Source organism: Vidua chalybeata, chromosome 6 (assembly GCF_026979565.1).
Source record: "Vidua chalybeata isolate OUT-0048 chromosome 6, bVidCha1 merged haplotype, whole genome shotgun sequence".
Classification (NCBI taxonomy): domain Eukaryota; kingdom Metazoa; phylum Chordata; class Aves; order Passeriformes; family Viduidae; genus Vidua; species Vidua chalybeata.
This window is the reverse complement of record NC_071535.1, coordinates 53,260,494-53,286,674: the sequence shown is the minus strand read 5'-3', so window position 1 is coordinate 53,286,674 and position 26,181 is coordinate 53,260,494. Positions and strand designations below refer to the sequence as shown.

General features: G+C 41.1%; 1 protein-coding gene across 1 annotated transcript in view; it reads left to right on the top strand.

The window, feature by feature from the left end:
- Positions 1-25,927, top strand: part of SLC6A5 (solute carrier family 6 member 5) — a 29,546-nt gene extending 3,619 nt beyond the window's left edge. The window contains exons 5-18 of the mRNA XM_053945869.1: positions 243-381; positions 1,657-1,788; positions 2,054-2,227; positions 2,834-2,975; positions 3,385-3,517; positions 5,766-5,900; positions 6,336-6,439; positions 9,026-9,150; positions 12,402-12,514; positions 12,789-12,920; positions 14,166-14,265; positions 20,441-20,541; positions 23,381-23,548; positions 25,772-25,927. Coding sequence (XP_053801844.1) covers positions 243-381; positions 1,657-1,788; positions 2,054-2,227; positions 2,834-2,975; positions 3,385-3,517; positions 5,766-5,900; positions 6,336-6,439; positions 9,026-9,150; positions 12,402-12,514; positions 12,789-12,920; positions 14,166-14,265; positions 20,441-20,541; positions 23,381-23,548; positions 25,772-25,927 — 1,854 coding nt within the window. The remainder of the gene's footprint in view (positions 1-242; positions 382-1,656; positions 1,789-2,053; positions 2,228-2,833; positions 2,976-3,384; positions 3,518-5,765; positions 5,901-6,335; positions 6,440-9,025; positions 9,151-12,401; positions 12,515-12,788; positions 12,921-14,165; positions 14,266-20,440; positions 20,542-23,380; positions 23,549-25,771) is intronic.
- Positions 25,928-26,181: the final 254 nt, after the last annotated feature.

The window sequence follows — 26,181 nt, the reverse complement described above, 5'->3', positions numbered from 1 at the left end:
ACCCACCCCGAGCGCTCAGTGGAGGGTCATGCTTTAAACCCCTCTTTCTTGTACTTTTTTTTATAAAGCAGAGGCGGCGGGGGCGGCAGGGGAGAGGGGCCGGGAGAGTCCCCCGGCCCGGCCGCTGCTCGCAGGGTCTCCCTCCGGTGAAGCCGGCAGCACCGCCGTGCTTGTTTGCTAAAGTGGCTGGTTTCCCATCTCTCTCTCTTCCCCCTCCCCTCCTTTTTTTCCCTCCCTTTTAGGAAGACGATGTGGGGGATGAAAATAAAGCCCGAGGGAACTGGTCTAGCAAGCTGGATTTCATCCTCTCCATGGTGGGTTATGCAGTGGGGCTGGGCAATGTCTGGAGGTTCCCGTACCTGGCCTTTAAGAATGGGGGAGGTATGATGGCTTTTTCCTGTCTCTCTACCTGCAGTACCGTACGGGTCTGAGCCAGTCCCGGCCTTTTTGGCGGGGAGAAACACGAGGGAAGCGGGGTCAGCGGCTTCCTATTGCCGGGCAGCAAGCCCCGGGCTGAGCCGAGGTGCGGGGGCGTTTTCAGACCATCAGACACACTTGGCACTTGGTGAAACATTTGCCTGGGTGTTTGTTTGGTTTTCTCGTGGCTTTTGTTTTGTTTTGTTTTTTTTTTTTTGTTTGTTTGTTTGTTTTGTTTTGCTGGGGTTTGTGGTGTTTTTTTTGTTTTTTGTTTTTTTTTTTTTTTTTTTTTTTTTGTCACCTCTGCAAGCAGGAAAGCCCTGACGAGATTTCCTTAAAAGGTAGCACTTTCCTCAAAAACACCTGCAATTGGTGCTGGGGAGGGAGGAAAATAAAGAGGCGTGTTGATCACAGGGGCAGGGCTCCGGAACCCCCCTCGCCTCGGTTACACACAGTCCGCAATCCTGAATCCGCAGTCGGTGGGATGGGGAAAGAGGAGGGACTTTAGAGTCGGGGTAGCGACAAGAGGACGTTTGATCCCGAGTCGAGACATCCCGTTATTTCGTGAGGTTTTGGGGGAATTGTTTTAAATATCTCCATGATCCGATTGAAAAATAATCGTTTGAAATTAGAGTAAATGTCGATCAGCTGAATAGAGGAGAGGAGAAGTTGGAAGAGGGGCTATGCCGTTTATAGTTTACAAGGGGAAGAAGAAGAAGTTTATTTGCAGGCGTTCTCCTGCCAGAGGCTCTTACTGAAACGGAGAACCCGTGGATGTTACTGGATTAAACCCTTACAGCTGTAAACCCGTTCCCTCTTCTAAAGGGCTCTCAGCTGAGGGTAGTGGTGGTACTGTGATAATCGAAAACAGTTATGTAAAGCCCGTAAGAGCCGTTTTCTGTGAGGGAAGAGGCAATTTTAAATAACTATTTTTAAATTGTGAGCTTTTTTTTTTTTTCTTTTCATTTTACACGTAGAAACTTCTAAGTGGGAGGTGTTAAATACTCATTTAGCAATAACGAGTATTTACTGTCTTTAGAAAACGCTGGAAATATAGAAAGCCGACACCCATCTTCCCCCCTCCCCCCTCCACCACTTTCTCCTGCCCCGTCGAGGCTGGCGGCACCGGGAATCGATAACAAACCGAAAAATTTTAATAGAAAAATGTCTTGACTAAGTTGTCCCCAGTATCACGGGGTGATTCAGGTTGCTCTCTCTTCTCTCCCACCGCCCCCCAAGGTGCGTTTCTCATCCCCTATTTGATGATGTTGGCTCTAGCTGGGATCCCCATTTTCTTCCTGGAAGTCTCACTGGGGCAGTTTGCTAGTCAGGGCCCCGTGTCGGTCTGGAAAGCCATCCCCGCCCTGCAAGGTGAGCGGAGCAGGCGGTTTTGGGGAGCATGACCTGCGCTCCGGCTCTCGCATGGCTTCAGCCGCCCCCTGCGCCCCCTCCGCCGCATGCCACGGGCGCTCCGCGGGCTCGGCCCTGCGGGGCCACCTCCGTCCCGCAGCGGGGTGGCCCCGTCCCTGTCGCTGTCCCTGGGCCAGAGGAAGCCGATGCTTGGCAGCCGCCGGACCCCGCCGCCCCCGCCGCCGGTATTAATGGCTTTTCCTCCTGTCCCCCTGTCTGTCCGCAGGCTGCGGCATCGCCATGCTGATCATCTCGGTGCTGATAGCCATTTATTACAATATTATTCTGTGCTACACGCTTTTCTACCTTTTCGCCTCCTTTGTGCCCGTGCTCCCCTGGGCTTCCTGTAACAACCCCTGGAACACGCCAGACTGTAAAGATAAAAACAAACTTTTGCTAGGTAAGTTGGGACACGCTTATACTCTTCTTTTATTTATGTATTTGTTTTTATTTTAAAATTCGTGGCCGTGGTGGTTTTCCAGAGCTTTCTGCAGCTCAGCTGCGCCCCTGGGAGATGCCAGAGGAGACTGCGGATGACCGCGGCCGGGAGAGGCTCCCAGCACTGGGGAACGGTCTCTTCCCGAACCACTTTGAAGTGATCTGTATCCCATGAGCATTTCCCTCTACTTTTATTTAAATTTTTCCTTACCAAGCATAAATTAGATTTGTCAATTTAAATGCTTATAAAATGCCGATTTTTTTTTTTCCCCGGAGGAAAACTCTGTGTAGGCAACAAAATACCACAGCTGGCAGCCTGGAGTGTCTGCTAAAGATAAATTGTCTTTAGAGAAGATTCTCTTTAACGAAAAAAACAAAACCCGTTTCTGCAAACGGTCCCAAATACACAATTACATGAAAACGGAAAAACGACCTTTTGGAAAAGGTGTCGGCAACTGAACAAAAGTTCAAGTAATTAGGTGTGATCTAATGCATTCTTGTCATTTTACAACGACAACAAAAAAATCTGTACACTTTATTTTTCTGTTCCCCCTCCATTTCTTCCTAGATTCCTGCATTATTGGCGACCACCCAAAAATACAAATCAAGAACTCTACTTTCTGTATGAGTGCCTATCCAAATCTAACCATGGTTAACTTCACCAGGGAAGGAAACAAAACATTTGTCAGTGGGAGTGAAGAATACTTCAAGTAAGATCTTTCTTTGTTTAGAAAAATTATGTTGATCTTTCTGTAAAATCCACTGGAACAGGCAACAACATGGCTTGGAAAACCAGAAATACAGTAGTGAAGGGCAGCAAACGATGCTCATTTTTTGTGCTTAGGAATGATGAAAGCTGAATTCAAACACTGGATTACTTGTTTTCTGTTCCTGTGGTGCTTAGCACAGCTGGGGTGTTGGTCCATGCCTGGCAGTTTTGTCTACTACTGCAATGCAGATAAATAAAATAATACATGGTGAGAATCACTGGAACCATCTAGAGAAACTGCTGAGGACACTGAAGAAAACAAAAAAGGAATTTGCGCTGAATTGCTGCCTGTGGTTGCTTTCATTATTTTTTTCCCCAAAGTTTTCTAATTTCTTTTATTTTTTCCTTAGGTACTTTGTATTGAAGATTTCAGCAGGGATTGAATATCCTGGTGAGATTAGATGGCCCTTGGCATTATCTCTTTTCCTAGCTTGGGTGATTGTTTATGCCTCCCTTGCTAAAGGAATCAAGTCATCAGGAAAAGTAAGAACAATATTTGTGATTGTACGCTCACCAGAAAGCAGGGTGCTGGTTTTTAGGGACTCACACTCTCGTTTAAGGGATGAATTACTGAAAATATTTTCAGTAAATGACTAAGTATTAATTGAAATGCCTTTTTCCTCTCTGTGTTTTCCTTTCTAGTTAAAACATAAACTATTTTCGTTTGACATTTTTTTTCTCTAATCTTCAATAAATATAAAATGAACTCTTCAGCTGCACTCAGCAGTGGGATGGCACAAATAGTATTTTCCAGCCTTCCCTATTCTGTGTGGTGTTCATAAAAATTCTGCAATCATCTCACGTTTCAGTGGAATCTGAGAAATTGGGGTGTAATTTAAGATGTTAAGTAGCATGTTTTAAAATCAGAACTGAACTTTAAAAAAGCTCAGTGTGTGTGTGTGAGCAACACAACTAGGTATTTCCTGGGATAAAGATGGTGGAAATGGAGACATGGATTTTCTAGAGCTGGTCACAGAGTTCCAAATCAAAGCCATCCCTTTGCTTCTAGAAGCTACCTTCATCTCTTGGGAGGTCTTGGCAATTAACAGAAAATCCAGGGACTCAGAGTGCCAGGGGAAAGTTGAGATTTTTTTCCCCCTTACCCTAGTGTGATAGGAAAAAATATTTTATGAAAGGCAAGAGACTGAATAATAATGTGGGTTTGGATGTGGCAAAGGATATTTCTCTAAGTGACTCTTCGTGGCCAAGAAAAATACTGACACTGATGTCAGAGAGAAAATATTTATTCCTTGGTATTAGAGATAGAAATCCTGTGATTATGTAGAGATTAGTTCAGTATCTTGACTGTACAGAAATTCATCAGGGCAACTTGTTGAAACACCTCTTGAAACAACAAGAAAAGTTTGAAAAGCAGTTTCAAAAGTCACTTCAGCTCAGACCACAGGCTGAGGGAGCCGATTCTCCCCCTCTGCTCTGGTGAGGAGCTGCCTGGAGTCCTGTGTCCAGCTCTGGAGCCCACAACACAAGAAGGATCTCTTGGAATGAGCCCAGAGAAGGCCACAAAGGTGCTCAGAGGGCTGGAGTGCCTCTGCTATGGAGACAGGCTGAGGGAGCTGGGGTTGTTCAGCCAGGGGAAGAGAAAGGTCCCAGGAGAACTTCCACCACCTAAAGGGGACACAGGAAAGCTGGAGAGGGACTGGGACAAGGACATGGAGTGACAGGACAAGGAAAAATGGCTTCAAACTCACATAGGGAAGGTTTAGATTAGATACTAGGAAGAAAGTCTCCACTGTAAATGTGGTGAAGTCCTGGCATGGGTTGCCCAGAGAAGCTGTGGCTACCCCATCCCTGGAAATGTTCAAGGCCAGGTTGGGCTGGGTTTGGATCATTCTGGTCTAGGGTGGGTCTAGGCAGGGGTCATTCTGTGTCCCTGCCCATGGCAGGGGTTGGAATGAGATGATCTTTCAGCCCAAACAATTCTATGATACAATTCCTTCCAACCCAAACAATTCTATGATACAATTCCATCATGTGTTATGATATGATTCTGTTTTGTTTAGGACCAGATGTTGATGTGAAAAATACTTGGAATTATTTTGTGTTGAATGTAAAGCTTAACTGGCCATAATCCAACCATTTTATTTGAACACAGAGAGAGCTGTGTTCTAGATAATTATTAAAACATTAAACACACAGCCGTTGTTGTGTATTTAGACATCATGATGATTAGGTCTGTCTAGCTAATTTCAGACTTTCCTTTTTTTGAATTTGGACCATAGCTATCATAATGGTGATATGTAATTACTAAGAGGTACAAGCAGTAATAAAAATTCTTTAGGCTTTTTTTTTAGTTAAAACAGAAAAATATAGAAGAAAACTACAGATATGTGTTACTGTATAGCACTTCTCACTTCATTTCCAATGAACTGTGATAGTCCACTCTGGGCAATGATCAAAAGTGAGATTTTCCTTTAGCTTTAAATTCCTATTGTTCCTCTCCAGATGGAGAGAGGAACCTTCTTCCCTTCTCTGTGTAGAATTCCAGCTCTTACTGCTGTTATTGATGTTATTCTTGTTCCAAGCAGCAAGAAGAGCTGCAAAATTTCAGATTTCCAGGGAAATAACCCTGTTGTTTTCTTAGTTTATCCCCTGACTGCTGTCTCTGAGACTGAGTAATTGCCTTCTTCTGGCAATAGTGGCACTTTCATTTCCCCTCCTCTCATCTTACCCAAATCAACCCTTTCAGTGACCTTTTCTCTGCCCTGTGTAGGTTGTGTACTTCACAGCTACATTCCCCTATGTGGTTCTCATCATCCTTCTCATAAGAGGAGTAACTCTACCTGGAGCTGGAGATGGGATCTGGTACTTCATCACACCCAAGTGGGAGAAGCTGATTGATGCTATGGTGGGTTTGCTATTGCACTCAGAGCTGCCAGGGTGAATAAATCACAGATCTCTTGGGGTCTGCTGCAAGCATTTTCCATGTGCAGAGGTGGTGTTGTCGTCTGTGGAAACTTGTTCTTCATCTTACATGGGTAAAGTATTATTTAGGGTCACTGGCAAAGAGAACATCAGTATCTGATGCAGGTTTTCCCTCTTGTATTTTTTGTTTCTGAATGTATTTGAACTGATATGTATCAAAGAATATAGTTTTTATATTTGTGTCTTCCATATACAGCAAGGTTTATATTGTCCTTTTATATGGACTCAACAAGAACAGTGCTCCTTATCAAATGAGCCTGATGTATTTAGTGGCAGGATTTTTCTTTTAAATATTCTATTGACATCCATTGGTCTAACACTCTTTCCTGAAAATGCTGCTATTTTCTTTCCTACTTAGGTTTGGAAGGATGCTGCCACTCAGATTTTCTTCTCCTTATCTGCAGCATGGGGAGGTCTAATTACCCTCTCTTCATACAACAAATTCCATAATAACTGCTACAGGTGTGTAAGAGTGAAATACATCTGTGTTATTAAACAGGTTTGTCAAAAAACAGTTATCCTTCATCTTCCAGAAATCTGGTTTGCAAGACCCCATCCCTTATCTTTTTCTCCCTTGTCTTTTTTTTTCCCTGCTGTCCTTTTGTCCTGTTTTCCTCTCTTGTATTTTTTCTCTTTTCCTGCTGTCCTTTTGTCCTGTTTTCCTCTCTTGTATTTTTTCTCTTTTCCTCTCTTCTGTTTCCTTTCTTTCCTATTTTGTGTGTGTGTGTGTGTTTCATTTACATTTAACCATTTTTGGTTTTGTGTATTTTTTCCTCTCCCCAGGCCATAATCTATTGCTCTCAAGATGATAATTTAGGCTTATTAAAGCTCCTGCAGGCTCTCCACTTTCAAAATTAGGAGGTTGAGGTTGAAGGGCAACCTGGGATGTGTCAAGAGCTGTGAGGAGTGAAACAGAATCACTTGGCAGCTCTGCTGAAGGACAGCCCATGGGTAGAATGGGCTGAAGGTTGCATTGTGAAACATGTAGGACTTTAAGTACAACTTCCATTTATGTGATTCTTACATCTCCTAAATGTTCTTTCTTTTTCCAATTACTCTTACTGTGGTTTTACATGCAAAAAGTTATTTCATGCTATGAAATCTAAAATCACGTATTTGAGAGCTATTTTTACATGTGAAAAAGTCATAGTGTATAATTTTTAATGCAAAATCCTGCCTGCTAAAATTTCTGCAGATGGAAAACACAAAAGCAAGTGGCATTGGTGGAATGCTTCCCTGCTATTTTACAGTTTTTAAAGTCAGTCTGAAGCAAACCTTTGCCAGTTCTTGCAATGCCAGAGGAGCTGATTCAGGACAGCCAGCAGCATGCACAGCGATTCCCCCAAGAGGATGCTCAAAAACTTTCTCCCATCAAGACTTTAAAGCAAACACTCTTTGGGATTTCCACTGCCATCTCCTATGGCTTCTAAGTACAGAATACAAAATACTTAACTTAAAAAAGAAATGTGGATGAGAATATTTAAAAGAACTTTTAAAAAAATTTACTAGTGCTCAAAAGTAATTTAATGAAATTATCCCAAAATATGGATGAAAGCTAACAGTGTTGCATACACAGTAACTCCCACCCAGCAATCCTTTGGGTCCTATTTTTGAAAATGCTATTCCTGAGCCTTTTTTTTTTAATTAATAATTACAATCAGAATATAAGGGAGAATCATGCTACCTTTCTGCACTAATTTAACAACCTTTTGTGAAGTTTGGAAGATCTTAATGAAAATTTTGAAGGGAATACATGGTAATGAATTATAAAAATATTTGGTTCTAATACCAAATACATGCTTTACCTGTGTTAGGGAGGGATATGCGAGACCAAAGTAGAAACAATTAGAAGCAACTCCCAATATTTTAAATTTTACAACACAACCTTGAATATTGAAATGAAGCGTGACTATTTTCTCTTTCAATTTCTATATTCATTACATTTTAATACATCAATTGTAATTTTCAGTTACACATTAATTTTAAACATAGTCCAATATCTATAACTACAGTAAATTTTCATAAATTAACTTCATAATGAATACCTGAAATATTTCAAACCTATCTAGGTTTTGGAAGAAGGTTAACACATGATGATTCCAAACAGCACACTGTCATTTTTTTTTCCTGTAGACCCAAAGAATTAACAAAATCATTCCTGTTAAGACAGGCTCTGTTAGACATTCTAGAAATTTGCCAGCTCAGTGAGGTTCTTTGACAGCTTTTCAAGTTGTATTTCATTCTCTTCCTAACAAAAAAAAAAAAAAAAAAAAAAAAAAAAAAAAAAAAAAAAAAATAGCAGTAGGAATAAACAATTCTAGCCAACATAAACCCCCTAAACATTTAAAGTGAGCAATTTGTTTTTCTGAAGACTACTGTTTATGGAGAAGTTCTCTGGACATGCATATTGTTTAAAAAATCCTATCAAGAATGTAATAACTATGGATGGGGCTCATGAGGGCTGGTTTGCTGTCAAGTCTTGACATACCCAGCATAGTAAGATGTTCAGCTATAGGTTTCTTGACATTCCTTTGATAATAACAACCATAGAAAAACATACCAAGGAATCCTTCCTCTACAGATAGGAAGGTGATTGAGCAAGCTCTGCAAGCTTAACCCTGGAATTTTGTGTATAAATACAAGAAGGACAAGGCAAAAACTACCTCACCTGGACAGCAGTGGTTAGTCCACACCTAATATGGAGAGCAGATGTCCTTGTGAGGCAAAGAGTTAAAAAATATGTTACAAATCAAGTCTCCATGGCTGTCTCTCTTCTTCAGAGAGGCCAAGAGCAGATGTGCTTGCCCTCCTGCATGGCCTGTGGTTCCTACACAGCACATGGGTGATGGAAGCTTGCAGAGCTGATTCCTGGTGCTGCTGTGGAGACTTCTGTGCTCTCTGATCAGCATCAAATGAACCTGATGAGTGTAAAAGTGTGCCTTCACCAGTGTCCCCACAAGATGTGTGTGCTGATGAGAAACTCCTGAAATACATATACACAACCTTCCTTGTGTGTATCCCAACAGGCTTCTTGTGCTTTCTTTGCAGGGACACATTGATTGTCACGTGTACCAACAGTGCCACAAGTATATTTGCAGGCTTTGTAATCTTCTCAGTTATTGGTTTCATGGCAAACGAACTCAAAGTGAATATTGAAGCTGTGGCAGACCAAGGTAGGGCTCACTGGCATTTCATTACTTAGGCAGGCACCCTGTGGCACTTCCAGCTCTGTTATTAATGATCACAAATATTTGATACATGATCACTCCAATTTTGATATTGGAGGTGGGAATGATGGCTTCAAACTGGTGTGGATTACTAAGCCACATGGAGGCCTTTCTGCACAGGAGAAGGTAGCCTGGGAAGTGAAGATTTTAGTTAAAGCCTCTTAATAACTTGTTTGGTAAGAGAAGGAAGGAAGTTGAGACTCATTCTAAGCCTCTGTGTAAATGACTGATGGAGGGTAGGGTGGGATGGTCCCTTCATGTAGTCTAAGGGATTATTGGCCTTCTCATTGTCAAATTCTCTTCAAAGTAAAAGTTATCTCTGATGGTGTAAATTTTGGATGAGAGGAGGGTGGGAGAAATCTGGTGCGAGGGGTGGATTGTGCTTCTGAACTGTGAGGAGCAAGGAGATGCCTCCACAGAGAGGTAAAGCATTTCTGAAGAACTGATTTGAACATCTTGGTTAGTGAAGAGAGATGGTCATTAGCGGGGATCTGAAAGGTCTTAATTGGTAGAGCTGAGTACCACTATGCCAACTAAACTGTATCTCTAAGTGCCAGTCATTGCTAGAACAACTCCAGAGATGAGGACTCCACCACCTCCCTGGGCAGCCCATTCCAATGTTTAACGACCCTTTCAGTGACAATATTCTTCCTGATTTCGAGCCTGATCCTCCCCTGGCACAGCTTGAACTATGTCCTCTTGTCCTGTCCCTTGTTTCCTGGGAGCAGAGCCTGACCCCCACCTGGCTGCACCCTCCTGTCAGGGGGTTGTAGGAGTTTTTAGGAGTAATGTTTACATTAATATTTTTATTTTAGACTTTACCTCCATTCTGGAACAAATGACAAAAGCATCCCCAAAATCTAAACCACACTGCACTCACCAAAATTATTTGTGAGGAGTTAGAGCTAAAGGAGCTGTGCTTTAGTGGAGCTGCAGAGGAAGCTCCAAAGAGATGCAGAGAGGTGGGATGAGATGTCACTACCAGGCATGGTGGAGGGAACACCTGGCTCAGCTGGTAAACCTCTCTGGAGATGGTGAAATATTCAGCACAGGCAGTCAAAAACCCTTTTCTGCTGAGTGCTTGGTGGTCTTGGAGTGAGCAGCTAGTCCCAGGCTGGAGCTCTCTGTTCCCAGCTGTTCCAGGGGATGTGGGAACAGCTGTGAGGGCATTTGTAAGAACCTGTTCAGATAATGTAAAATTGTTTCATGAGGGTGAGGCTTTGCTGCTTTCCATGACAGGGGGAAAAAAATTTAGTGAAGTAACAGAAGATGAATTTGCAATAGGAAGAGAGTGAAGATTAATTGTAATTGTGGACTGAGGTAGTGCATTTCATAACAGTAGTTAAAAAGCCAACTTAAGAACTCATTACAAGAACAGCCCTTGCCATTGTCTGATTATTATTTTTTAAATTCTGAAGTTGTATTTCTTTTTGCAGTGAAGGAGAAAAAAGGCAAAGTGATGATGAACATAATCTCCCTTTAAGTTTTCAAAACCTCGAATGAAAATGTTAATGAAAAGGGGTTTAAAATTTTTTTCCTTATTTTTTTTTCCTCCTAAAATACTAATCTGAAAAACACAGTATGTTTTTTTTTCATTTAGAATTTTATTTTCAGGAAAAGCGAATTTATCTGATGAACAAATAAAACATGGAGGGAAAGACAGCACAACATCTTTTTGTTCTACTCTCTGATTAAGAACATAGTGTAGTTGAAAAATGTTTTATCTTAAAATGAAAGTTCAAGGTAATTTTACTTTTTAAGACATATAAAGTACTTGGAGTTTTCCTGGCTTTAATACACTTTTATAAAGAGTTCATACCCACCAAATCTTGGAAGATGGAAGGAATGGGAGCTTGCCTCCCTGTGGCTATTTCCTGTGGTTGGATGTGTTATCTAGGAGAGCTATGAGGGGCTGACATGGAGACATGTTCATATTCTATAATTTAACTTTTCCTAAAGGTGTGATTAATAGGAACTCATTATTCTGAGACTTAATTAAACTTCTGTATGCAGGCAGTGAGTTTAAACAGAGCCCTTATCTCCAGTAGTCATGAAGAAATCTTTAATCAAGAGATAAAAGAGGTATTTGTAAATACAACAGAGGTTCTACATGCAAAAAGTAATTTTTTTGCAGCACATTTTAAAGGAAGCAGCACTTACTGAGTCATGTACAGAGTTTGTTTTGGTTTTTTTTTACTGGGTTTTAACTCTTGTATTTGCCTTTTGTTCAGAAGGAACCCCAAGCACTGCACAAGTTGCCCAAGGAGATGATTTTTATGCTGCTGAAACTATTTTTCTCAGTAGAGGATCAAGCAGCAGTTCTCTCTTGAACACAAGCGGCACGTGCAGCTGGAGGAACTGGGGTACAAAGACCTAAAGTAGAAATGTCCGGGGCAGAGCGAGTGGGGAGCCCATTCTCTTGGCATGAGGACAACTTGGCTCATGGCATTTGTGTCTCACCTGGCAGGAAACATCTCTCAGAGTGCTTGAAGTGGGCATCCCTTCAGCTGGGACAAATAGAGAGGAAGTGCCACCTGCTGTAATGCTGCCACCACAGCCCTGCAGCCTTTGCTCCCAGGCAGATCTAAGCACTTACAAAAATACTTTTTCTTTATTATCAATAGAAAGGAAAGCCCAATATAGAAAACAAAAACAAAACAAAAAACCCCGAACAAACAAACAAGGATGTAAAATTCCTGATTTAGGCTTTAAAAGATTCCATCTCCTTAATTTCTTGTGCTCTGCATTATTTTGGGTTTTCTTGTGGATTTTTTAAGAATCACAGTAGTTATTACCTTCTGTCTGGTATCAGGTCTGGGCATGCTTTATATTCTCTCCTCATTTGACAATGTGGCAATGAGTTGAAGGACAGTATTTGCGTTTCCATTCATGTTGTAGCACTGAGGTGTGGATGTTTGCCATGGGTTGCTAATTTGCAGGGAAGTGGCAGGAATTTGATCACAGAGCAGGACAGAAACATTGCTGCAGTGTGCAATTTTTGCTAATTTTTAAAAAATTTGGATCAGTGTGTTTGTATATTGGTTGAATATGCATTCTGCTTGAAAAACTGGAGTAAGTGATTTGAAATTTACAGGGTAAATAGAAATTAATTAGGTAAGGCTAAACTCTGTAATGTTTAAGCCTTTCTGTAAATAGGAAAGATTGAATCTGATAACCTTTATTTTTCTTATTTCTAGGTCCTGGGATTGCTTTTGTGGTTTACCCAGAAGCCTTAACCAGGCTGCCCCTCTCTCCCTTCTGGGCTATAATATTCTTTTTGATGCTTCTAACTCTTGGATTAGACACGATGGTAAACTGCTTTTGTGTCCCATTCTTTTCCTTTTGATTTTCCTATTTATTTGTTTGGAGGACCATGCAATTTATTGCCATTTCCCATGTGAGCAGTGACTCATGAAAAAAGAGGAATGAAGTAAGGCCATCAATGTTGAAATAATTTTGGCAGAGCTTTGGTGCTGCCACCTGAGCATTTAAAACCTAGGACTCAAAATACTCTATTATAATGTTTTATATCCAGTTAGACCACTTTGTGTGCACTGAAATGAACACTTTTGGTTGTTTTTCAGTTCGCCACCATCGAGACTATCGTGACCTCTGTGTCAGATGAATTCCCCAAGTACTTACGTACGCACAAGGCACTGTTCACTCTGGGGTGCTGCGTGTCCTTCTTCATCATGGGATTTCCTATGATCACTCAGGTAATCACACTGGCTTTGAGCATCACTGCCTGTCCCCAGTCCCCCTCTGGTGGCTGCTTCCCTCCTGCACAAGCTGCAAAATGTTTAGCTGAATTCTGCCCCAAGTGGCACATGCTGTGTCTGAAAACCTTATTTAATAATTAAAAAAAAAAAAAAAAAAAAAAAGAAAAATGGATGCTCTGAGATATTCTTAAAAGACTTTGCTGTTCAAATCTTTCTGAGAATCAGGCCTTTAAAATTTTCTCTAGCCAAACATCTCCAAAATAGTAATAGAAAGTAAGTATTCAACCCACACTGGCAGAGGGTAGGGTTAGATTAGACATTAAGAAGAAACTCTTCCCTGTGAGGATGGTGAGGCCCTAGCACAGGGTGACCAGAGAAGCTGTGGCTGCCCCATCCCTAAGTGTCCAAGGCCAGGCTGAACAGGGCTTGGAGCAATGTGGGATAGTGGGAGGTGTCCTTGCCCATGGCGGGGGGGTTGGAATGAAATAATCCTTAAGGTTTCTTCCAACCCAACCCATTCTATGAATAAAGGGAAAAAACGCCCCAATTTTGAATGTTATATAAATATGCACACCTGTTTTGAGTGCCTTTCCTCTGAGATTAGACATATAGTGATGGTCTTGGCAAACTGGAATTCCCATCTACTACTGATAAACTTCAGCGTCTTCTTCACTAATACCTTCAGCATTATATATAATTTCAAGATGAGATGGACAGAATCTTAATATTCTCTCCATCCTTTCACCCCTTTTTTCTTTCTTGTCTTCCCCCTTACCTCATTACCTACTAGCCCAACTTTGCTGTTCTAAAGCCCAGGAAGGATTCAGTCCTTTATTCACTTGAATTATGCTGCTTAACTCCATCATGGAGACAGGATCTTAAATCCTTTCCAAACAGATGAACTGGACTCATTATTATGGAAGTTCTGCTTCCAATGGTGATTTTGCTTTTGTCATAGTATTATGTGGTTTGAGACGCTGCAGGTGGAAGGTCTGATCACAGTTCAGTCCTTAATCTTAAAGGACTGAATTCAAAGTCTTCCCAAGCTGTCCTAGCTAGCAGAATCAGGTGTACCCTCTGCTTTTTTCTTGTTGGATTTGATATTCATTCAGCCAGAAGGAAGAGGCTATAGCACAGCATGAGCCTGTGTCCAGTTGATGTGTGGATGCTGCCTTGGCTCCTGTTCCTCTCCGATCTGCCTGCCTCAATGCCATGAGTAACCTTTTATCTTTCTTTCTTTAGGGTGGAATGTATATGTTGCAGCTTGTGGACACTTATGCAGCCTCTTACTCTCTTGTCATTATTGCCATCTTTGAGCTTGTTGGCGTTTCCTATATCTACGGTAAGAAAAATCGTTGTTATTGAACAGCCTATGTCAAAGCAACATTTTAGAAAATGATAAAGTGAAATTCTTAAGGAAAGGGGTAATTTTTCTCTGTAATAAAAGCCCCAAAACACTTTTAGTTTGGACAGAAGCATGACAGGACTTCAGGATACCTTTAAATGCATGTATTCAAAAGACTTTCATACAGTCTCAAGTAATTTTCCACCAACAGCTCAAAGATAAGAGTATGAGAATAGACCAGACATTTGCTGACACTTTTCCAGGGGTGCTTTTGTGCTTCAAAGGTTTTAGGGACAGAGAATTCCTGAGCCAGTATCTTTTAGGGTGACCCTAGCTGGATGCCAGGCACTCACCAGAGTTGCTCTATCCCTGCCTTCTGCAACTGGATAGGGGAGAGAAAATATAACAAATGTTCATGGGTTGAGATAAGGACTGGGACAGATTGTTCAACCAGTACTGTCATGGGCAAAACAGACTCAGTTTGGGGATATTAACTGCATTTATTGCTAAGAAAAAGAGAGCAGGATAATTAGATAAAAATAAATCCTAAGAACACCTTACCCCCACCCCTCCCTCCTTCCCAGCTCTATCTCATCCCCACAGGAGTGCAGGGAGATGGGGAATGGGAGTTATGGTCAGTTCATCACAGGTTTTTCCTGCTGCTGCTCAGGAGAGGAGTTCTTCCCCTGTCCCAGGATAGGGTTATTCCCACAGGACAGTTCTCCATGAACCTCTCTGAGTCCATTTCATGAGCAACAGTTGTCCATGAATGTCTGTAATGTGGGCCACTCTTCCAAGGGGTGCAGTGCTTCAAGGACAGCCTGCTTCAGTGTGGGTCCCTCACAGGGTCACAAGTCCTACCAGGATGGATAGTCCCAGCATGGACTCCCCTCTCCATGGGTCTGCAGGTCCCTGCCAGGTCCCTGCTCCAGCATGGGCTTCCCACAGCCTCCTTTGGGCATCCCCCTGCTCTGGTGTGGGCTCCTCCATGGGCTGCAGGTGGATCTGTGCATCCCTGTGCCCTCCATGGGCTGCAGGGACACAGCTGCCTCACCAGGGGCTCCAGGGGAATCTCAGCTCCAGTGCCTGGAGCAGCTCCTGCCCCTCCTTCAGCCCTGACCTGGCTGTCTGCAGGGCTGTTCCCCTCACATGTTCTCAGCCTGCTCTTCTCTGCTGAAAAAACACCTGTGCAATAACTTTTTTTGTCCTTTTAAAATCTGTTATCAGTGATGTTGCTACCATTCCTGACTGGCTCCTTTTTGGCCTGTGGTGGGTCTGCCCTGGAGCCTCCAGGGATTGCCTCTGCCAGACACAGGGGAAGCTTTTACAGTTTCTCATAGAAACCACCCCTGTAGCCCACTTCTACCAAAACCTGTCCCTGCAAACACAACACAGCATTTAACAACTTCTGAAGGCTTTTCCCCCATGTACACATCCAACTTCCTTTCTTCCTAATTGTCCATAACGTGGACTCAAGACAATGCAGCTACTCAGGATGATTAATTATCCACAGTGGCCACACCAGTGATATTGATCCATGTTGATGTCCATTAAATTGTGAAGAAGACCCTCAGTTAGTATGAAACAGTGCAATTACCACAAAGCTGCTGTAGTTACAACAATTGATACCAGCTGCTGATGTGCTCCCAAACTTGCCCAGTGTTTTCAGGAGACTGATTTTTGGAAATGTGAGGATCTTCCCACATACCATAAATAATTAATTTATGCCTGGAATGGAAGGCTGTTTCTGCTATTGCTGTGGACAGGAATGAATTATGTAGTTTAATCAGCTAGGCAAAAAAAAAAAAAACAAACAAACAAACAAACAAAAAAATCCAAGATGTTCTGCTGAAGCTGCTTGTGTAACCACTGCCTTTGGGTTCTGGCCCTTTTCATGGAATACTTGTATCTGCCTGTGTTGTGGAGTCCACTCTGTAACATAAGTGCTTTGAAATATACTACAGGTTTCAAATAATGGCAAATTTAAAATATATTACAGGTATCAAATCATGTAGAATTTGGTGCTCTTGCTTGAGAAATAAATGTTATGACGGGACAGGGAATCAGCCCTTCCTTGTTTTCTCTGATTTCATGGAAATTCAGCAGTGTATTTTAACCTCCACTGACATCCAGTTCAGTGAGTATGCCTGAGAGGTTGGTGGCTAAGCCAGACATGACCTGGTGAGGAAATGTTACAGAATATTATGGAAATACTCAAAATACAGAGAGAAAAGTTGATTTAGGCTAGTCATGTTTTGGTTGAACAAAATTCTTCACTTTATGTCCCTGGAATGTAAGTAATTCAGTTAGAGTTGGTTTAGAGGTGAAATGAAACCCAGCTTCTCTAAAATCAATACAATTTCATAGGCAGTGATGAGTGGGAAGGCTTAAAAAGATTTTAAATGTTTGCTGGGGATTTTTTTGCCTTCCTTCTCCTCCCCACTTTGCTGACAGCATGCCTGAACCACACTGTGCCAGATATTTTCACTCTTCATGGCCACCAGCATCGACAGCATCACCTGGTCTGTGCCAAATATTGCCCCCTTTAAAGCCATTGCTATTAGTGGGAAAGAGAAAAATTCTGTATTTAAAATATTTTTAATATTTTAAAACCTACTTAAATCTGTAAAATTTCTTTGCTCTGCATGATTTTAAATAAGGATGAAGGTAAATAGGGAGCAAGAACTGGATCTGTTCCTCCTCTGAACACTGTGTGGCAGAAGCATTGCAAACCAGCCTTTATGGAATGACATTTTATTAGGTTTAGAAGAAAAGCCTGCTCTGGCCAGTGTTTGCTTTGCCCAGCAATTCCAGTATCCCTTAAAACATTATCATTTATGAAAAACATAAAATAATGCAGAAATAAAAATAGCTCTGCAAAAGAAGGGCCTGAATAGAGGAGAAGGTTTTTTAGTGAGTTATTACTTCAGTGTAATCAGATGTGGAAGAGGTTTGACAAATTACCAATTATTATTTTTATGCTTTCTCTACAACTGATTGTTCATCAACAGATTCTGGTAAAACCTTGGCTGCAATCTATTTCAAAGGAATTAACCCTTTGCTAGACTAAGGAGCTTCCTTTCATTTAAATAAAAAGGAAAGACTTACATTAAAATCATTGACTAACGCGCCAAAGCTACTTTTACTATGCTAAAGCTACTTTTGTAAGGACTGGGCACAGAAATACATCATGTGTATTTGTGATTTGTGTGTGGTAAATACAAAGCTGCTGCTTGGGTTATATCCCTTCAAGCAGTGCTTAAAATTGGCATAATATATTTTCAAGCTCTGACAACTGCTGTTTTACACTCCACTGACACCTTTCTCTGTGCACTTGTACTCTTCATGGCAAGCAGGTTGGCACAACAGTGGCAGGTGCTTTTATGATGAAATAAATTTGTCTTTGGTTCTTGTTACATGTTCTGCTTGCTGAGATTTTTAAATTAAAAAGAGACACATGTGGTGATTTCCTTGTAATCACTTATTTTTCAGTAGAGTCAGTGCTTCATAATCCAATCAAATGCACCTTTTTATTTCACATGCTGGTTTAGATATTTAGTCTCCAATTGTTAAGATTATGATGAATGATTAGTAAAGAATAGCTTAGAGGTGGGGATATTAATTTAATCAACAGCATAATCCCCACTGTTGCATTTTGTAGCATGAAGCCAACGACAAAAATCCCTGTATTTGAGTGAAACACTGCTGGAAACTGAAAATACACGATAGAAACTTTGTCTATGCTCCATCCAGAACTGGTTTTTGACAGTTTGTTTTTGGGAAGGTTTGTTGTCAGAGTGAGTGGAAACTGCTGCTGTGTACTTGTTGAAAACTTCAGTCATTTTGAACATTTTACCCGTAGCAGAATACTGAATTAGTTGTCTGGCTAGGTTTGTAGTCTCTTTTTAAATGGATTTTATATGTCAGCACTTATGAATACATCATTCTACTTTAGAGACAGAAAAATCAGATGTGGAATAGCATGTGTTGTTTATTTATTTAGCAGGCCTGACTGATCTGAGAGGGAGACCAGATTTACTAGGATCTGGGAAAAAAATTGGTGTTCTGTTAACTACAATATCCTTTGCATTTTTTCTGTGGAACTTCCACTGGAAAGAAATAAGTAATGTGTAATCCCTCTATCTGTTATATACATTTGATTCCTGAATTGCTAATATTTAAGAGTGCCCTACACTGAGAATATCTACTGACCATTCCTAAAAGGAATTTCTTTTTTTAATTTTTTTAAATTGGAGTTTCAAACAAATCTGTGCAGGTTTTCATGAATCTAGCATGAATTTTGGAGGCAGAAACCCCTGGTAATTATCCAATTAGGTATCCCTTCTTTGCAGCAGCAAGTGTGGCTGAAGTATACACTTTAAATGAGATTTAAACTTTGTGGAAATACCCATCAGCCTGTACCCTGTGCTGCTGCAGTTAAAGACCAGCTTTATTCCCAGCACAGCACAGGGATGGCTGCTGTGTGAGCACCTCCCTCACACTCACTGCAGGTGCTGCACAGCTAAATAAAACACAGGGACAAATCTTTCAATTGCAGCAATAATCTCCTTTCAGGTCCATCACATGAAGACCTTGGAGGTTACATTTTGTCCAGACAGACAAACTTCTATTGCAAAGTAGAGAAGGACCCAATTAGTCAGACCGGTGCTGAAGTACAGCGATTCCATTGGTCACAAAAATTACATGTATTTTACACAAAAGAGGCTTTCTGAAGAAGAAAACTTACGGTAGTCAGTAAAACAGAAAAAGAAGGAAAGAAATTACAGAAGGAAAAAAAGAGACCTCTGAGTTACCTTGGCTCAGTTTTCTGAGATTACATCCACTGCAGATTTTAATTTTTTCCCCTTCCCTAAATACAGTCCTTGCAGTACCATTTTCCTGTTTAATTTCTGTATTTTTCTTCTCTTTTCCTTATCATAACACGGTTCTTTAGCTTTTCTCTCACGTGCTGTGTGCCTGAGCTGGGTTTAATGTGTGCTCACCCCCTGAGCTGGCCCTGAAGGGCTGCCAAATATCACCCAGCCCTGCTGCTTTCTTCTGCATCAGAAGGCACTGGATGATGAACCAATGCTAGTGTTTTACCTTCTTAATTCTTAGAACAGTCAGGTGGATAGATTTATTTCTCCTTGATATCAACAAAAAGACTTTCAAACTAGGTGGATCAAGCCTGGGATTATCCCTTCTTACACTCAGCAGCTGCAGCAGCTGACTGTATACAGTAAGAAATAAAGTAGTTACGTTTGTTACAAGCATTTCTTCCCTTACTCAGCGCCTTTTCTCCAGTATTTAAGCTTTCCCCACATCATGAAAGTTAAACAAAATGCTGCAGAATAATGCTTTGCAAAATTTAAATAAAATTGGCCCAAATTTTTAACATTTATGTCACAGATGAGCTCTGACCTCTCTCTTATTACAACTGGGAAAGCTGGAATCAATTTTAGGGGTATTTTAAAAACTTTTGGATAAATTACTAATAATGAAATTGCTAATAACTAACATACTAATAACCACCAGGGAATAGCAGCTGACCAGCACACCTTTTGCTGTCGCATGGCATGGCCAGCAAGGAGCTGCAGAGTGGCTGAAATACCATTTTCCAATCTTGCATGTTTTGTTAACTCAAGTAACCTTATGAAGAACTAACATATCAGCTGATCTTTTTGTTCAGACAACATTGAATATAATTCAGAATATTTACAGCTGCTCTCTAGGAATTTTAAATATCAGTGCTGAGGGGTACAGCTGTAATCCAGTCATGTAGCAGATACAGAGAAGCTGAAATATTGCCTGTGCTGAAGCAGGTATACCAATATTAATAAGGCTCATCTTCACAGGGGAATGAAGCAAACAGACAAATAATTGCAGCTACCTAGTACATATTAGTAATGCTTTAACACAAAACATACTAAACACCTAATCTCAATGTAAAAGCTCAATTGCTTTTATTCTTAAGAAGGAAATATTTTGTTGGAATGGTTTCCACCCTATCAGTCACATTTTTTACTGTGTAGTTAGATCCTCCAAGGAAGCTTTCAAACAAAAATTTGGAGTTTGTTTTCATTGTTAGACACAACGGAGGGCACCAGAGCTCTGTTGCAGACTGCAGCTGGTTTCTTTCACACCTAATTGTTCTTCCATTTGCTGTTTACAGGATTGCAAAGATTTTGTGAAGATATAGAAATGATGATTGGATTCCAGCCAAGTAAATTCTGGAGAGTCTGTTGGGCATTTGTGACCCCAACTATTTTAACAGTAAGGAAAAAAAAAATTAACATCTTCTCCAAAGAATTTTGTTATTGTTTGTTCATTATTCATTATTCATGATGTTTCTGGGTGTTAGAAGCTTGAACTTGGATGACAGCACATGTGTTCTTGCCATGTGTATGTAGTAGAAACAGTGTAAGCAATGGTGGTTTTAGTGGAGAGGCATGGTGAGTCCACCTGGAAAATGGTGACCTTTTCCTGGCCATGCAAAATGCTGCTATGGCACACCACTGCGCTGCAGCATTACAGATTATTGTATATAAATGTATATATATATTTATGTGTGTGTGATATTTATGTATGCACCGGGAAAAGACAAGATCCTCCTGTGCGCTCTCAGACTGAGCTAGGGAAAAAAACCATTTTATTGACACAGAAGCTGGTGTAAGAGGGATGCTTTGGAAAGGCTGAGGTGGAACCACGAGTGGAAAAAGAAGAGAGGAGCGGGACTGTCCCGCCCCCGAGTCCCCGGGCCCGGGAGGTGGCGCTGCGGGACAGCGGCTGCGGCCCTGAAAGGCGCCCGGAAAGGAGCCCTGAAATCTAAAACCAGAGCGAGTTCGGTCTATTTTTGTTATTCTTCCTATTTTCCTTTCATTTTTATTTCCTCCCCAACACATTCCTTCAAATTCAGTTAGCATTTGCTTCATGTTTCATAAAAAAAAGTCACGTTCTCAATTTCACCCTTATTATGAGAGTTTTTGCAAGTCCAGGGGACCAAATCCGATAACTGTATCTACAGTTGCCATCTAGGTTTCTAACACAGTGCTTCCCTTACATTTTAACCTATGTGCAGAGACAGTCTACAATCACATATCCTTTTTTTTTTTTGGACACAGGAATGAAATAATTATTTCAGCCATTTCAAAAGATTTCAGCTTGATAAATCAGCGCAAAACAACAGAGTCTTCTTTCACCAGTATATTCTGTTTGAGCGTGCGTACATCCACTTAGACGTTTTCAAGCCTGAACCCCAGGTGCAGCAAGATTCTATATCCATGTAGAGTTTTAAATATCATCATTTCACAGCAGTACTAAATAGTTCCTACAAGTCACACAATCACAGAATGATTGGGGTTGGAAGGGACCTTTAAAGCTCATCTCACTCCACCCCCCTCCCATGGGCAGGGACACCTTCCACTATCCCAGGTTGTTCAGGACCCCATCCAACCTGGCCCAGCTTTCAGGGATGGGGCAGCCACAGCTTCTCTGGGTGAGTATTCTTAGCTGTTCAGGTACAAGATAAGAAAGGTTTCTGGAATTTCTGAAAAGAGATATTTTGGAACAGTATGAGGTCAGCTGGCAGGAGAAGAAGCAAAGCAGTGACTCTTTAGTCCTTTGCTCCTTCCAGAGAAGTTGTATTTCAGCTCACGTGCTGGGCAGTTCCCGTGTGTGCTGTTCTTTAGCGCAGTGTAAGCTTGGCAAATCTTTTTCTTCCTAGAGGGGGAAGAGGAAGACATTGGCTGAAGTTAGTTTTCAGTATTTTTAATTCAGGAATGAGGACATTTTTTTCTGAAAGCTGGAGAAGGTTTAGTTTCCACAGACATGAAAATGCCTATGTGAAGGGACCAGTGAGTTTTGGTGAGCTCAACAAAATCCTGAGTTGTGAAGAAATGAAATTTTCTACAGTGAGAATGATTTCTCCAATGGGTAAAATGAAGGTAGTCTACTTTTCTTGCATAGATTTTGTTTACCTGCTGTCTTTACTGCACTACAGTATTGCTCTATGTGAAAACCAGGTAGCTCTGTCTTAACCACCTGTTATTTGATTGTGACAATGTATGCCTATAATTTGCAGATCACTTTTAAAAAGTTTGAAGACATACTCCAGTTTATAGTGTTAGGATTACATCAATGGTATTTATCTTCTCTTGGGGATCTTTTTAAAGATGAAGACATGTGCACATGGGATTTTTTTAGCTCTTTGTTTTTTTCCAGTGGTTCTTTTAAAGATGCTGCCTTAAGACCCTATTTCACACTTTTGAAGGAAATTGTAAGGCTTTTCTGCAAATTGCTCAGATCCTTTAATCAGACTTGTGCTTGTAGCTCCTGTCCATAATCACAACCAGGAAATAGGAAATTATGTTGTTTGTTAAGGAAAACAAAATTGAGTTGACTATGTTTACTCTCTAAACTTGCATGTTCTGTTGTTGTTCCCTCCAAATGCAATATTTAGTGAACTTACAGTGAGAAATAAATTGACACTGATCAGTCATAATTCAATTTTTATGCAATGGAAACACACAAAGCAAAACCAAGCAATGAATTATTTTCTATTATTGCCTCTGTAAAGCTAATATTTGATACATTTGAACAGCCTAATATTAGACTTTCATTAGACTCCACATCTCTGGAACTAAAGCTGATCATTTTTATATGTGCCTTCACCTAGTTATACTTCTATAAATCTTCTGTGTGCAATTATTGCAAGCACTGGCATTTTCCAAAAGTTACTGAATTATGCACAAATGTAAGCAGATGTATTGCTGTTCACACAGTAAGTGCAATGGAGAACTTACCATAATCACATTAGGTAAAACTCCCAATAGACCATGTAATAAAGCATGTTACTCTAGGGGCAAGATTCTAATTTCAATTATTCTGGCACAAATACAGTGATTTTTGCAGGATTTTGCAAGATTTCCTTGCAACTCATTAGATTCAGGCTCTGACCCATTTATTAGAGCTTGTGGCAGCACCCTGCCTTAGGTGTATGTGCTTTTATCTGTATTCCATATACACCAACTCTGTGTGTGGATACCCAGCATTTGTGGCATAGCAGACTTGTTTTGCTTACTCAAACGTATTTGTTTTCCTTTCTTGTTCCCAGTTTATTCTCTGCTTCAGTTTTTACCAGTGGGAACCCATGACTTACGGAGCTTACCACTACCCAGGCTGGTCCATGGTGCTCGGGTGGCTGATGCTGGCCTGCTCAGTCATCTGGATCCCAGTTATGTTTGTGATAAAAATGCATCTAGCCCCAGGAAAATTTATTGAGGTAATTCTTCTGTCTTTTTGCTGTTTAAAAATATGACCATAGGAGACTGTATCTTTCATTTTACATTGATTTTTGTGATATTGAATGCCTAATACTGCTCAGATTACTTTCTGGTAAACCAGTTATTGTGTTGCAAAGAGATGCTCAGTTGATTTAAATTGTTGACTTTGTATTCCTAGTTTTTTCAAAAAAACATGGTCCTAAATTGTGGAGTGGTTTGTTTTATAAGATCTAGATAAATTTCATGAGGTTTTGTATGGTTTTATTGGAAGAAAGTTGTTCTAGATTCGTTGACCTTTTTGCAAAAACAGCACATAGCCACAGGAAGCCTCAGCTCCTGGTGTGTCATGCCAGGGAGCCTGGCAATCAGCACTAGGAGAGGTCAGTCAGGAGCTGCCTGTGTGCAAAGTTGGGTACTGGAGTCACCCAGGTTGTGCCACTCGCTGAAGTCCAGGAATGAGATGTAGAGCAGGAAGGCTTTTCATACATCTCAAGCTACTCGTTATAAAACCCAGCTGGCAATCTTTGCTTTCACCTTTCATCTCTTTATTCTTCTTGAATCAGCCAATCCTTTCTGGCACCTGGGCTTACAATAATTCCAAGTGACAATTTATTTTTAATTTAAGGTTCTTTTTTTTATTTTGCTAATTGGATTCCTGACACTTTTCCCCGCTGCTTCAGAAATGTGGTGGTCACCTACTTCTCTCCATCTCTGAGTCCTGTCCCTGCCTGTCACCTCCCTCTCCCTGGCTGTTCCCATCCTGCTGGCTCTTCAGTCCCTGGCAGGATGAGCAATGTCAGCATTTCATCCCTTCATTGCTTTGCCCCTGTTTTCTGGAGAAGCTCAGTGTTCTTATTTTAGGTCTCTGAGGCTTTCCCAGTTCTGCCTTCTCATCACTGCCTGCTGTTTGTGCTGCTCCCACCTTGGGAGAAGGACCAGACACTCGCTCCCCTTTCTGTAGCTGCTTTTACAGTTCAGCTTCCCTGCAATCCCACCGGGGCTGTTTCTTGCTTCAAAAAATGAAAAGGAGAGAAAATGTACTAAAATAGTATAATCTTTTTGGTCTCTCAATATGTCACACTACACATGCCTAAGGGAAGAGACTATGCTTCTCTGCTACCCATAGAGCAAAAGAATTTTGTAGGAGAGGAATTTTCACAGTGGTGGGACACCCTAGGGAGAGCATCCAAGCAGCAGACAATGAGGCCACTTGTCTAAAGGATCATTCAGCTCTTGTGTAGAGCAGACTGCAGTGCCTGGTCAGGAGACAACTGCCCCTACTGGAAACGACCTAATGTGGAATTAGATTTACTTCTTCCTTGTCTCATAAGCTTCTCTCACTGACACAAATGGTTCTGCTTCAAAACTTCTCATGTCTAAAACTGGCACACAAATTGCCACAAGAATAGGGTGCTTCCCTGTGTTTCCAGGTGTGCACCCAAAGAAACATCCAAGAGTTGGATCTGTTTTGAAAGGGCTTTTGCTCAAGATATTTCAGCTGTAGTCTGGTATTTCCTCAATATTGAGTCTGCTGCATAAAATTATTATGGTTAATTTGGGAGGCAAAAGTTGCAAACTAGTAATTAAGCAGAGACTAAAATAACAGATATAGAGGTCTGATTCACTTTATTAGGTAATAAACATATAATTGTTCCCTCTCAAGTCATCAAAAATATGTTTTCTTTCCTTTTTATCTGTGAATGCACCACTCACATTATATATTCAATAAAGAACTCAGTGGAAAGATGAGAACATTTTTGTTGTTTGCCAGGTTGACATTCTCCTCTTTCTTTTTTCTCGCAGCTAGAAACAACATTTTGTCATCTCAAAATTAAAATCTCTCATAGTGATATACTACTTTTTGGTAATTTGTATACTTTGGGGATATATGCTAACTATAAATCCAATTATTCTAATGCACTTACCCACTGCTTAGACTATTGGGCTAAGTAATTGTGCACATGTCCTTCAGTAAGAGAGCCTCACAGTCTGTAGCAGTGGTTCTGAGCTCCCCTCACATGTTGTGGGGGAGAATGTATAATTAAAACCTGGGCACTTGATCCCCTATTAATCTTGAAAACTTTGTGCAAAACAAACGCTGAGCAGTAGAGCATTGCCAGGCTTTCATCAATAACCTTAAATGAGCCTATCCTCACTTCCTCTGCATTGTGATTCTGCTCCATGACACCAAGTGAGACTCTCTTTTCTCTCCCCCATGGCAGCGGCTCAAGCTGGTGTGCTCCCCACAGCCTGACTGGGGCCCGTTCCTGGCCAAGCACCGCGGCGAACGGTACAGGAACATGATTGATCCACTGGGAACCTCCTCCCTGGGACTTAAACTGCCAGTGAAGGATATGGAATTGGGGACTCAATGCTAATCAATATTACAAAAGGGTGGCAATAATACTGTCAACCTTTTCTGATTTTTTTTTTTTCCTTTTTTTTTTTTTTTACCCACTGCTTCTTCTTTTCTTTTCTGCAGTGCCTGAAAATGGCTGCTTAGGAAAGCAGGACTTATTGTTGCATGCCATAAGGGAGGCTTAACTAGACCACTTCCAGGTGTAGGTGATGCCTGTGACATGTTCTGTACCTGGTGCCACAGCAAAAGCCCTGTGTGTGACAGGTGACATAA